This window comes from Carassius auratus, unplaced genomic scaffold (genome assembly GCF_003368295.1).
Source record: "Carassius auratus strain Wakin unplaced genomic scaffold, ASM336829v1 scaf_tig00216633, whole genome shotgun sequence".
NCBI lineage: Eukaryota > Metazoa > Chordata > Actinopteri > Cypriniformes > Cyprinidae > Carassius > Carassius auratus.
This window is the reverse complement of record NW_020528670.1, coordinates 25,362-39,630: the sequence shown is the minus strand read 5'-3', so window position 1 is coordinate 39,630 and position 14,269 is coordinate 25,362. Positions and strand designations below refer to the sequence as shown.

Sequence of the window (14,269 nt, the reverse complement as noted above, 5' to 3'; positions counted from 1 at the left end):
AGGAGTACTACATTTGTATATTAATTTCCAATAAAATAATACCTGACCATGAATAGATGATAATTTACACTTTAATTTTGACGGCTCAAAATCACATCTTAAAAAGAATGTCCTCAAAAGAATCAAAACGTTTTTAGAAGAAAACCTAAACCAGTGGTTCCCAAACTGGGGTGCTAGTTTGGAAAAGAAAATTTTCTTTTTATGTTTTGTAATTTACAGTTAATATTTGTATTTAGTTATTGAAAATAAAAATGTGAAGTTTAACAAAACTGTCATCCATTATCCCGATTTTTGATGCTCTGTGTGCAAACATGCAGGCCCACCCCTCTCTCTAAAAGAAAGGAAGTAATCATTTTTTATTTATAACAGATTTTTTGTTTTTGTTTTCTAATCTACAGTGAATATTTGTATTTAGTTATTGCAATTAAAAATGTGAAGTTTAACTAGAGTAAGGTATTGGGGGGTGCTTGACCGGTGTCACCATTATACTATTATAGCCATAAATATTAAATGGAACTGAACTATTAATATTAACTACCGACTATTAATGATGACGCAGAGTGAGAATGTGAGGACGGGAGATCGGACATCGCTGAAGAACGCAAAAAAAAAAAAAAAAAAAAAAAAAAAATAATCGCTGAGGAACGCATTTTTCCAGAGTTGGAGTTGATTGGCTAACGGTTCTCGTGATCTCGCTCTGATTGGTCCGACTAGCGAGCAACGTCCTCGCGCAGCATTTCAATTTAACGTCTCTGTCAGTTAATCTGTTAATAGCTTTAACAGTGCACAACTGATATATCGCCTCTAGAATAATCCCCTAGACGCTTTCATGTCTTATTTCGTGGAAACAATGTCGAGTTTAGACGTAATCTGTGAAAAGATTCACGACGCTCACGGGCCGCGATGGGAACGCGGCGGCATTTGCGTCGCGTGCGTCGCGGAGATGATGGACAGGCCGGATGTGTCGGTAAGAACCGTGTTTTTTCGATCAATAATATAAACTAAGTTCGAGTTTAACGAGTGCCGCGGTGTGGCGACTCATGACTGATACTTTACATTTCCCCACAGGCGGTGCGCAAGCGCGCAGCGCTCGTGTCCGTGATGCGCGTGGACGCGGCTCGGGAGCTGCTGTACTGCGAAGAACAGCGACGAACACACTTCATCTCATCATTACTGAGTAACACACACACACACACACACACACACACACACGATTTTTGTAGTCGTGGGAGAAACTGTATATATATATATATATATATATATATATATATATATATATATATATACACTCTCACACACATATGTGTATATTATATACACCTATGCATATGTTTTGTATGATCAGTTGTGTTCAGCTCTGAGCTATTTCACGAGGTTGCTGACTGTGTTTCAGAAACGCTGTTCAGTGCTGTGGATTCGTCTCTGCTGGATCAGACTGTTCAAGGTGATCAATCTCTCGCTCGTCTCTGATCTTTGGTGTTTGTGGCGTGTGAAAAGGTGAAAAGTGCAGTAGTAGTAGACCGTATCAATGTGTGTTTGTGTTCAGTTCTGGTGCAGGTGACACTGGACGTCCCCAATCAAGCGCTTCTGCTCTTCATCCTGGACCAGACCCACTCACGGGTGCACACACACACACACACACACACACACACACACACACACACACACACACACACACACACACGAGCCAGTGCTGTGGTGATTGTAAACAGTGTCTGTGTGTCTCTCAGTGGTCTGACGGGGAGAGAGCGTCTCTGTCCTCTCTGATGTTTCTGGGTAAACTGCTGGACGCTCATCCTGCTCTGAGTCAGACGCTGACGTCCAGCCGCTGTAAGACTGTGTGACCTCCGCTGACACCACACTCATTAACACTTGCACAATCTGAACAGGTTTATAAACACTAGGCATCATACACTCACAGATCTGCTGAAGAGTGACTGAACTGGGCGTTATTATATTAGATCTGTCCGCTTAAATCTGCTGACTGACGCTGACTTTAGCTAACTAGTGTCATAGTTTTTTTCACAGTAGGGATTCACTTTTTTTGTGAGGTCCTTTGGGCTTAAATGTGAACTTGAAGTCTCCCATAGATTCATATAATATAATAAATAAGAATAACTTAATAACAAATTGACATTGAGTAGTCTGATATCCCTTAATTTACTATCAGTGAGAATCCTCTTACAGACGCTTATATGTGTACTTCCTTCATGCTGATATGTGTGTGTGTGTGTGTGTAGTGTGTGTGCTGGAGTGTGTGTGCTCCGCTCTGCTGGTCTCAGACGAGGACGTGAAGGCCGCTGTGTGTTACGTGATGTTCAGGATCTGGAGTTCCTCCGCTGCGGTTCAGACTCTTCCAGACACACTCCGACAGCGCATGTGTGTGTTACTGCTGCACACGCTCTCTCACACACACACCACAGCGCTCACCGTCAACTGCCTGGGTGAGACACTAACTCACACACACACACACACACACACACACACACACACACACACACCACAGCGCTCACTGTCCACTGCCTGGGTGAGACACACACACACACACACACACACACCACAGTGCTCACCGTCAACTGCCTGGGTGAGACACTAACTCACACACACACACACACACACACCACAGCGCTCACCGTCCACTGCCTGGGTGAGACACACACACACACACACACACACCACAGCGCTCACCGTCAACTGCCTGGGTGAGACACTAACTCACACACACACACACACACACACACACACACACACACACACCACAGCGCTCACCGTCCACTGCCTGGGTGAGACACACACACACACACACACACACACACACCACAGCGCTCACCGTCAACTGCCTGGGTGAGACACTAACTCACACACACACACACACACACACACACACACACACACACACACACCACAGCGCTCACCGTCCACTGCCTGGGTGAGACACACACACACACACACACACACCACAGCGCTCACCGTCAACTGCCTGGGTGAGACACACACTCACACATACACACACACACGCTCTCACACACACACACACACACACACCACATCGCTCACCGTCCACTGCCTGGGTGAGACACACACACACACACACACACACCACAGTGCTCACCGTCAACTGCCTGGGTGAGACACACACACACACACACACACACCACAGTGCTCACCGTCAACTGCCTGGGTGAGACACACACTCACACACACACACGCTCTCACACACACACACACACACCACAGCGCTCACCGTCCACTGCCTGGGTGAGACACACACACATACCTACACACACACACGCTCTTTCACACACACACCACAGCGCTCACCATCAACTCCCTGGGTGAGACACACACACACGCTCTCTCACACACGCTCTCACACACACACACACAGACACACACACACGCTCTCACACACACACACACCACAGCGCTCACCATCAACTGCCTGGGTGAGACACACACACACACACACACACACACACACACACTGGATGAGAGAATATAGTAAAATGTAGTTTTTCCAAGTGTTTCCAAGAGAAATTCACCATGTTTCATACATGCATGTTATTACTATATTATGCATGCGTGAGTTTTTGGAGTTTGTTTTGAACTTGTAATGTTTAATACATTTTGTCATTATTTATTTATTTTATGGATACATTGCATCTGACAAAACATTTATTGTCATAAAGCAAACAGAAATATGAGTGACTGTCATACATGTCATACACGATGCTTTAATGCAGCACAGAATATTAAAATAAAGCTGCACATCCTTCATCATTCACCTCTGCTCCACGCTTCAGGTCGACGTGTCTCTTACAAACCACACGAGCTCTGTCAAACATAGCCGCGCAGTAACGTGGGCACATATTAGTGCTAGTCATGATTACACATCACTTTCATTTACTCTGTATTATACAAATGATATGGTTTTCAAGTGTGTGGATCTGGAGGATAAAAGCTCGAGAGCGGCCTGTAATAGATGTGTGTGTGTGTGTGTGTGTTTCAGGGGTGGTGAAGCAGATGTGTCAGTACTCTGATGTCGTGTGTGTGTTGATGAATCTGAAGGACGGAGGGGAAGATCCTCTGCTGTATCAACCACTGCCGCTCATCCTGAAGAAGGTCTCAACACACACACACACACACACACTTTGGACACCTTCTGACGCCCCCTGGTGGACTGTGGTTTAAAGAGCTGCGGCGGGACACTGATCTCTGTCTCTCTCTGTGTGTGTGTGTGTGTGTGTGTGTGTGTGCGTGTGTGTGTGCTGCAGCTGCTGTTGAGCGCTCAGGACTCTCTGCAGGTGGTCTCTGTGCGCTGTGTGTGTGCCGTCCTGATTCACGCTCCTCTTCACTTCTCTTCGTCCTTCATTCAGGCTGATTTACCCGGTGAGCCTGAGCCTCTCACACTGATCTCACACATCAGTGTGTGTGTGTGTGTGTGTGTGTGTGAGACTCAGTGATTCACGTCTGATGACAGGCCGAACAGTTTTTAAAATGTTAACGTCGCCTGAGTTTGGAGTCACTTCTGACGTGCTTTGAGAAATGTTTATGAGTGCAATCGAGAGTTTTTCCACTCGGTTGCACTGCATCAAGCACTAAACATAGAACGAACCCTTCTTCATTTCACACTCACACTGATCTTGCACAGAAGAGACTCAGCTCTAGAAACAGCAGGGTCACAGCTTCAGCTCTGGGTGTGAATGTGTGTGTGTGTGTGTGTGTCAGAGTTCCTGCTGGAGGTGATGAGCGGCGGCTGCAGTGACGTCTTGTTGTGGTCGGTGTTCAGTTGTTTGCTGCTGCTGTCTGAAGATCCGCTCTTCTTCTCGCAGTGCCACGCCGTCTACGGTACGAGTGTGTGTGTGTGTGTGTGTGTGTGTGTGTGATTCACATGCACTCACGTCTCACAGTCCTCAGTCTGACTGTTAATGTGTGTGTGTTTGAGGCGTGGAGCCGTTGATTCGCTCTCTGAAAGAGACTCTGGGAAAATCCAACACTGAGGTGCAGAAAAAAGGACTGGAGCTGCTGACGGTCATATTGGACAGGTCTAACACACACACACACACACGTATGAATGTGTATATATACTGAAATAACGATAATTTCAGTCCCATAATAACCCAGGGTTAATTATTGATTCAATCATCCAGTAATTTGAAGATAATAACTTGCCTAATAATGTGAAAAGTTAAATTAACATTAATAATTTTGAAATAAAAATAATTAAAATAAAACAAACAATTGTATCCAAAAAAATATTTAGAATTAAATTATTTTAAAACAATCCAAACAAAAAAAGCTATAAAAGCTGTTAAATCCTAATAATGTAGAATTAAAATAGTTTCTTTTCAGGATTATTTGTGTTTATTTTGATTGCTTCATTTCCAAAATGATTTATGGGATCACCAGAAGTGAGCAGAGAAAGAGGTAATCCTCTCAGAAAGCAAACAAAACATAATTACGTAGAAAAATATATAGAAAAGATAATTTATTCACTTGTTCTGCCTGTAGCTCAGAATGTGCCATGTGCTTGTAAAATTAAAACTAAATTAAAAACCTAAATAAAACACCTACTAAAACTGTAATGTGCTTGCATGCATGTGTCTTGTGTGTGTGTGTGTGTGTCTCTGTGTGTGTGTGTGTGTGTGTGTGTGTGTGTGTGTGTTGACAGGCAGCCTGCAGCGGTGCGTCTCTTCCCGACCGCCTCTGAGTTTTCTGCTGTGTGTGATGTCATCGTGGAGGGCGTGGCCTCGTCCTGTCTGCAGGTGTCAATGTGTGCAGTGCGAGCCGCCGCCGTCCTGCTCAGGTCACACACACACACACACACACACGGGTCGAGTGGATGTTCCTGGTAACTACAGCGGAGCAGCACGGTGAATCACGTGTGTGTGTGTGTGTGTGTGTGTGTGTGTGTGCACAGGCCCAATCATCAGTCCAGTCCGGTTCAGCTCGCAGACGTCAGGAGGATCGTGGAGGTGGTGATGTCCAAACTCACTGAGCAGCATCACAAACACAGCAGAGTGAGCAGGATTGTTCCTCTGACAAGTACAGTGCATTGTGGTTATGACATCAGTCTGAAGTTGATCAGCGCTGTAGTCTGCCAGAGCCGTGACAAATACTGGATGTAATTCACTCTGAGAGCATCACTGCTGGGAGCAGAATGTGTCCGGCTCGACACAAACAGCTGCTCTCGCTAGTGTACAAGCCTAGTGTGTGTCCTGAGCAGTGGTCATGTGATCATCCTGTGTGTGTGTGTGTGTGTGTGAGTGCAGGAGAGCAGCTCTGGCTCAAAGTCAGTGACAGCAGGAGTTTTACTGCAGACGCTCACGTGCTTCGACGCCGCCTGCAGGTCAGTCTCACACACACATACTAAATAAAAAAAAGAGTTAATTGTTTTAAATATTAATCAAGATTCAGTTTTAATCAAGTGATAATTACATTTAATTAAGTAAAGTTTTTATTTTGATGTTTTATATTTAAATGTTTTATTTTAAATGTACACTTTTATGATTTAATTAGTTTTTGATATATTTATTTTTATTATTTGATTAATTCTTTATTTTAATTTTTAAGAAAATATTAATTTTAATTATTTTCTTTTATTTATAATTAAAATGTTAAAATTACAATTATTGAACTGTTATTTACATTTTGCATTTTTATTTAATTTATTTTTTTTAATTTGATTTATTTTAGTTTTTAAAGTATTTGTTTAATTTTTGCTTTGTATCTCAAGTGTTTTGATTTGATTATTTACTCAAATGTTTATTTTTTTTTTTCATCATGATTTTTTCAGATGATCAGTTATTTGATTATGTTTATCGTGTGTGTGTGTGTGTATAGGTTGGTGGAGGCGTGTGTGTGTGACTCGTCTCTGAAGGACGGTGTGTGTTCATCTCAGGAGACGCTGGAGTCTGTGTGTGTGTTTCTGCTGCACTGCTGCGACGCGGCCTGCATCCCAGCAGTGACTGTGAGTCTCACACACACACACACACACACACACACTCATGCTGAACTCTACATGTTCACTCTCGTGTGTGTGTGTGTGTGTGCAGGGTGTGTGCGAGCGCGTCTCGTCTCCTCAGGTGCTGCAGCTCTTCCTCTCAGCTCTTTCGTGTCAGTTTTCTCTGTGTCCTGATCACATGACCTCCTTCTCCAGGAAGCTCGGTAAGACCTGACCCACGGCTCAGAGGTCAAAGGTCATGGCCAGGTCATGTTATTCTGATGTTGAATGATGTTGGTCTTCATGTGTGATTGGTTCAGTTTAGATGCATGTGTGTGTGTGTGTGTGTGTGTGTGTGTGTGTATCAGCCGCTTCTGGATTCATCAGACTGACTCTGGAGAGTAAAGCTCAGCTGTGTTCAGGGAACAGGTGAGCACACACACACACACACACAGAGGGAGAGAGTGTGTGTTTAGCAGCAGGTGTTCAGTAAGTGTGTGTGTGTTTCAGGAACTCATCTCTGAATCAGATCTGCTGTGATTTCCTGCTGAAGCTCTGCATGAGTCTGATCTCACAGGAACACACCTGCACCAGTGAGCTGCAAGGTAACACGTGTGTGTGTGTGTGTTTGTTATTTGAGCAGCTTTTGTTCATATTTATAGTTTATGTTTTCCAGGAAGAGATTTTAGTTTCAGTTAAAGTTTTTGTCATTATATTTATTTATTATTATTATTATTTTTAACATACAATATATAGTTATTTTATAATTTATTTTAGTTTTAGTTTTTTAAGTACTTGAGAATTAAATGTTGCTTTGGTAACTAGCTGAAATAAGTTAATTTGTTAATTTGATATTTTTAGTTTTACTTAATGATAATAACATTGGTGTGTCAGTGTGATTAACTGTATGTAACATTAATATATTATTGTATTTTTTTTGTTTTATATATTTTCATTTATAGTTTTGAATTTGTGTGTGTGTGTGTGTGTGTGCGTGTGTGTGTGTGTGTGTGTGTGCTGAGCAGATGTGGAGCGTGTCCTGCAGGAGTCTCTGCCGTCTCTGAGCTGCTGCACGTCTGATTGGCTGTCTGTGCTCTCTGATTTCCCACAATCCCTCAGAAACACTCAGCACTGCCTGATCTACCTGCTGCACCTGTCTGTGCTGCACGGGGACAGGTCTGTGTGTGTGTGTGTGTCTGTGTGTGTGTGAGAGTGATGTCACTGACTGACGGAGATCCTCATGGTGGTCATGTGACCGCAGGTTTCTGAGCGACTCGGCCGTGTTCTCCGCTCTGCTGCGGTTCGTCTCGTGTGTTCAGGATCTCCCTGCGTCTGTGCTGAGTTCAGTGCTCTATCTGCTGTCCGTCACTCAACACGCCGGGCCTCGTCTGGACACGGTCTGCCACTGCTCTGACCTCACTTCCTGAACCCTCAAGGGTTATTATAGCAACAGTTAGATTCATTTAAATCCAGGAGGTGTGTCAGCGAGAGGTCGAGTGTGATGATGCTGATGAAGTGTGTGTTTGTGCAGGTGTGTGTGAGCGTCCTCTCTCGTGCTCTGTCCTCCTGTCCGCGGCTCTTCTCTCGCTCTCTTCCTCTCTCCGTCCTGAGCTTCATCTTCCTGTATCCCGAGCTCTCGGAGCGCTTCGGAGCGCCGGCTCTGGCAGGACGTCTGTCAGAGGAGACTCAGGAGCAGGAGCTGCTGGAGCTGATCAACACACACCCTGCAGCGCTGCTGGCCACACTGGTGACTCACACACACACACACACACAAACACAAGCACACATACACACACACACACACACACACACACATCACAGTCATAAAGGCAGAAGCTGACGTGAAAAACATGGACATGACAACCCTTACGAAAAGAAAAGTTTATTCAAGTGTGCTATTAGTGTACTTCTTTTAAACTAAAAATAGGAAAGTATGCTTTTAGTTTAAATTTACTTAAAATGACATTGAAGTATACTTATACTTACAAAAAGTCTAAATATATTTGAGCTATACTCCTAGAATCTGTGTTTTCATTATTATACAGTAGAGGGCGCTAGTACACATCTTCTGTACAGAATTAACAAAAAACACACAAGTTAAGAAGAGTAAACTAACACATGTAATCTAACACCATCATCTGATATGAAACAGCATCAAAACTGTAACGTTTTGGAATAAAATGACGGATGAAGAGGTAATAATTACAGTCAAGCTTTTACTAAACTAGTAGTTTGCTGAGACTATACTTCAGAGTATACAAAGTCTTCAATTAGTAAACTATGAGTATACCTATAAGTTCACTTTTAGTATAATTGCAGTACAAGCCACAAACATTACAACAGTAAACTAGTTGTGTACTCAAAGTTTGCTACTGTTATACTTAAAGTATACTTGTATATACTAGAAAGTGGGCCATTTTAGTCCCAAGGAGTATTGAAGCAGTACACTTACAAGTATACTACTAGAACACTGATATTTGTATACTTGCTACATAAAGTATACTTAAAATATACTTGAACTTTACTTAAGTATACTTAGTAAAATAAACTTGAGGTAAACTACTTTCTGGTAAGAGAACTAAAATGCAAATATATATAAATATACATAAATATATATATAAAGATGTAATGTGTGTTTGTGTGAGAGTAAATAATGGATTTTATAAATTTTATTAACAAAAATAATTATAGGATTTTATCATTCTCAGATATTTGCTGTGCTATTTGTCCTATTTTTAAAGGGTGATGATTGTAATGAATTTAGATTAATTGGACAGATGATTGATGAATGATACTGTATCTGGTATGATTCATTTTAGACCAGCTGAGATTACAAACAAGTTCAGAAGCACCGCTTTAAGACAGGGATCTCGGGTCTAGTGTCAGACATGATTAAATCACGGTGACTGTGTGTGTGTGTGTGTGTTCAGGCCGTGGCGTGTGACGGCGAGTCTGCAGCGTCTCGTTCAGCCGTCGCTGTGCTGCAGTGTTTCCTGCGATCGTCCGACAGCCTCAGCTTCAGCGGGACGTCTGATCTCTGTGATCAGATCCGATCGGTGCTGCTCGGCGTCCTGCAGAGACACACACACACAGGTCTTTAGTTTCAGCAGTGTAGAAATAAAGCCCGTCGCATTCAGGTCCTCTGCTCTTGAACGATACACGGTCCAATCAGCAGCCGGCAGCTAATATCAGGCTCCGCCCTGCCCCAGGAGTCACTCATAAACTGATCACAGTATGTCTGATGTGTTTCAGACGGTCTGTCTGTGCTGCTGGACGTGTCGTCTGTGATTCACTCGTCCGCTCAGAGAGAGCACACTGACTTCAGACTCCTGTACCACGGTGAGAAAACACACACACACACACACACACTCAGAGAGAGAGAGAAACACACACACACACACACACCCTCAGAGAGAGAGAGAGACACACACACACACACACTCAGAGAGAGAGAGAGAGAGAGAGTTATGTTCATACCTGTGTGTGTGTGTGTGTGTGTGTAGTCAGTAATCTAGCAGGAAAGCTGGACTCCAGTGACTCTGAGCTGCTGCTGTCTGTTGTCAACTTCTTGTACTGCTTCCTGTCCGTGTGTCCCTCACACGCTACTGATAGAGGTAACACACACACACTCACACTCTCAGAAACTGTGGAGGAAATCTCTTGTTTTATTATAAGCTTTATTTGCTCTACTCTAGAGTGTTCTTAGCCTTTCTTGATGCTTGATGAACATGCTTGAGTTTTGGAGGAGCTGAGAGATGGCATGAAGTCTGTTCGGTGTGTGTGTGTGTGTGTGTGTGTGTGTGTCCAGCGGTGTCTCTGCTGCTGGGAAACGTCCGGCTGATGGAGCTGCTGGAGGAGGTTTTATCTGCCTCCTCATCCTCATCTTCATCACTCTTGTGCTCCTGTCTGCTCCTGCTCTCCTCTCTCACACTCCTGCAGCACAAACACTCTGCTCAGGTACCACACACTCGTCCTGCACGGCTCCGATCAGTGTCCTCTCACTAATACACGCATCTGTGTGTGTGTGTGTGTGTGTGTGTGTGTGCTGAAGGTTCACAGGAGCGTCAGTGTGGATCTGCATCAGATAATCAGACGACTGGCCTTCAGCAAGAGACACACGGACACACTGCTCATCAGTAAGACACACACACTCACAGTTAAACACACACACACACACACACACACACGCGGACACACTGCTCATCAGTAAGACACACACACTCACAGTTAAACGCACACACACACACACTGCTCATCAGTAAGACACATACACTCACAGTTAAACACACACACACACACACACTGCTCATCAGTAAGACACACACACTCACAGTTAAACACACACACACACACACACACGGACACACTGCTCATCAGTAAGACACACACACTCACACACTTCTGCATTTAATGAACACATATATGCAAGCGTGCACTTTGGCAGAATTCAATTCAATTCAAATAGACGTCAGATGGAGCTTCAGAATGAATAAATTTGTTTTTATGGGAGAGAAAAAAAGAAATGTGGAGAATGTCAGTGAATGAACACATACAAACATTAATATATCTCAGTATCAGTGAAGGAGAAGTGCTGGATTTTCAGTTTGTCCCGCAACTCACTTGAAGAAGATCAGGCAAATGGAAACACTCATACTACACAGCAATCCTTAATTGAAGAAATGTGGCAAAACATCTCTGGAGAGAACCTCATATTATTAGATTTGAAAGTGCTTTCCACACATTTTCTCAATGTCGCAGGTGAAGTCCTGCTCCCGGGGCGTCCAGACTGCATCATCACTTCACTGTGCAGATGTTTCTTCATTGATTTGATGAGTTTACATGTCGTTGACCTTTAATCAGAACAAATAAAGATCTGCTGTGACTGAGAGACTGTTCGAGACCGTTACAGTTGAGCTGAGTGTGTGTGTGTGTGTGTGTGTGTGTGTAGAGTGCAGTGTGCGCTTCATGCAGGTGTGTTTGGATGTGGACACGTCTGCTCTGCTGTGTGTGTGTGACGCAGCACTGCAGCGACCTCTGACCTCTACAGATGGTGCCCTTCATCCCATCGGACACAGCGGCGCTATGAGCCTCATGACCGCGCTGAGCGCACTCATGCTAATGGTACACACACACACACACACAAGCTTGTTTTGACCCTCGTGATGTGTTTTGGTTACTTTGACCAAAAGCAGGTTTTCTTTTTTTTTTTTACTAAAAAGCACTGGATCAAAACAGTGATTTTGTTCACATGGTTTAACTACTTCCCACAAAAAGTGCCTGTACATTTCTCATCATGCTTTATAATTTCCAAATCTTGGGTCCAGTCATTTTGTCATCTTGTTTTCCTTCTTCATTCACTTGGCACAGTTTGGATCTGACTGATGGTGTTCCTCTTTGACCTGAGGTCGATCTGCTGAGTGAATTTTGACAAAAATATCCACCAATAATGATTTTATCAATCAAAACGATCAGTGAATCCTGCATCAGTTTCAAAGAGAAACACAAACCCCGTTCTAACTGACAGAAAACAGTTTGACAATACTGAACACATGATATGATGATAATATACAGCACAATGAGACAACGACAAGCGGTTTTTGAAAGCTGGGTCATTTTTCACCGCTCTCAGTAACTCTGAACGTGTGATGACTCGTGTGCGGTGTGTGTGTGTGTGTGTGTGTGTGTGTGTGACAGACGCAGGATCTGATGGTCAGCGCCGCTTTGAACTGTCTGGGGTCTCTGATGGGTTTTCTGCACAGACGGAGCGCTGACACCGGTACAGATACACACTACACCCTCTCTCCTGCAGGAAAACAGGTTCACTGGTCACTGCTGGGGCTTCAGTGAGGGTCATTCACCTGATTAATCTATGAGAGGAGTCAAATATTAACAACAGGCTTCAGAAGCACAAACACTCATGATTGTGTAACTGTGTGTGTGTAGCGCAGCACATGGTGTGTCAGCCGTGGATGCGGTTCCTGCTCTTCTCTTTACTCTCCTGTGACCAGAGACTGAGACCTGCAGCGCTGCAGCTGCTCACACAGGTCACACACACACACACAGGGCCTGTTTACACCTGATCACTTCATATGATCCAATCTTCAATGCCTGTGCTGTATTTTATAAATATGTGAACATTTTGGGAGAGGTTAAATTTGCATATGTGGTTTCAAGGAGCGGATGCATTCACACTGGTCCAGTTTCATCTGACGTGTGGCCCAGACCTCCTCGTGATATGATTTATATCTGTCTGGGATGTGTTTCGAAGGGCATTTACACCTGGTCTTTATCTGATCAGACCCCACACATGAGGTGCAGGTGTAAACCGCCCCATACATGAGTTAAAGCCCTGTTCTTCTGTCTGAGTGTGTGTTTGTGTGCAGCTGGTGTGTTTCAGCGGCAGCGTCTCACACTGGACGACTGAACTCGAGTCTGTGTGTGAAGAGACTGAGAAACAAGGAGCGACGAACCTCACTGATGACAGCACACACACACTGAGACGGATGCTCACACAGGTGTGTCACACACACACACACACTGAGACGGATGCTCACACAGGTGTGTCACACACACACACACACTGAGACGGATGCTCACACAGGTGTGTCACACACACACACACACACACACACTCACACATGTATAGAGTCTATAACAGAGGTCTCAAACTCAATTCCTGGAGAGTCACAGCTCTGCAGAGTTTAGCTCTAGATCACACCTGCTTGGATATTTTCTGAATTGTTCTGTGTGTGTTATTAAGGTGTTTGTGTGTGTGTTCAGTGTTGTGCTCTTTCTCCTCCTGATGATCTGAGGATGAGGATGGAGGCTATACAAGAGTCACTCAGACATCTTCCTCCCTCTGAGAGTTCGAGCAGACACATGCTGTATCCTTCATACACACACACACACACACACACACATACAAACTATGCTTTCCTTAACAGTGTGTGTCAGTCGGGTTGGACGGGTCTCTGTCTGTCTGTCAGACTTCACAGTCAGCCCTCAGGACCTATGAAACACACACACACACACACACACACACACACACACACACACACACACACACACACACACACACACACACAAACACAGTAACATACTTCTGATGACTTCTGTTCCTGGGGCTGTTTGCTACTGAAATAATTATATGTGCCTATTTATATATATATTAATAACAATCAGTCATGTAATATTTCACATTTGTTGTTGTTTAAATATTTTATTATATAATTAGTTTAGTAACAAAAAAGGTTATGTTTAATTATTGCTATTAATAAGTAGTTACTCAGCTTTGTGTGGTGAAATGGTTATAGGTTCATATTCATT

General features: G+C 43.7%; 1 protein-coding gene across 2 annotated transcripts; it reads left to right on the top strand.

Moving 5' to 3' along the window:
• Positions 1-716: 716 nt before the first annotated feature.
• On the top strand, positions 717-14,233 carry mei1 (meiotic double-stranded break formation protein 1). 2 transcript variants are annotated; one of them, XM_026263779.1, is made up of 31 exons: positions 717-967; positions 1,069-1,177; positions 1,394-1,444; positions 1,547-1,620; positions 1,731-1,830; positions 2,241-2,444; positions 4,010-4,122; positions 4,275-4,389; positions 4,729-4,848; positions 4,946-5,045; positions 5,672-5,806; positions 5,921-6,020; positions 6,273-6,349; positions 6,844-6,970; positions 7,056-7,167; positions 7,312-7,372; positions 7,454-7,548; positions 7,969-8,119; positions 8,205-8,340; positions 8,475-8,690; positions 9,874-10,036; positions 10,196-10,282; positions 10,447-10,557; positions 10,752-10,900; positions 10,995-11,079; positions 11,892-12,064; positions 12,638-12,719; positions 12,887-12,987; positions 13,327-13,458; positions 13,724-13,827; positions 13,898-14,233. In XM_026263779.1, exons 1-31 carry the CDS (start codon positions 830-832, stop codon positions 13,956-13,958), a joined length of 3,582 nt encoding a protein of 1,193 aa, XP_026119564.1. In that variant the 5' UTR covers positions 717-829; the 3' UTR covers positions 13,959-14,233. The 2 variants fall into 2 exon arrangements, with proteins under 2 accessions (XP_026119564.1, XP_026119565.1); XM_026263780.1 differs by lacking the exons at positions 13,724-13,827; positions 13,898-14,233 and having other exon boundaries at positions 12,638-12,760; positions 13,327-13,417.
• Positions 14,234-14,269: the final 36 nt, after the last annotated feature.

Excerpts from the sequence above, each read along its gene's own strand:
- mei1 (XM_026263779.1), top strand. The coding sequence starts at position 830 with ATGTCTTATTTCGTGGAAACAATGTCGAGTTTAGACGTAATCTGTGAA. Across the intron at positions 6,021-6,272 it reads AGCATCACAAACACAGCAGA|GAGAGCAGCTCTGGCTCAAA; the intron begins GTGAGCAGGATT and ends GTGTGAGTGCAG. Across the intron at positions 13,459-13,723 it reads TGAGACGGATGCTCACACAG|TGTTGTGCTCTTTCTCCTCC; the intron begins GTGTGTCACACA and ends GTGTGTGTTCAG.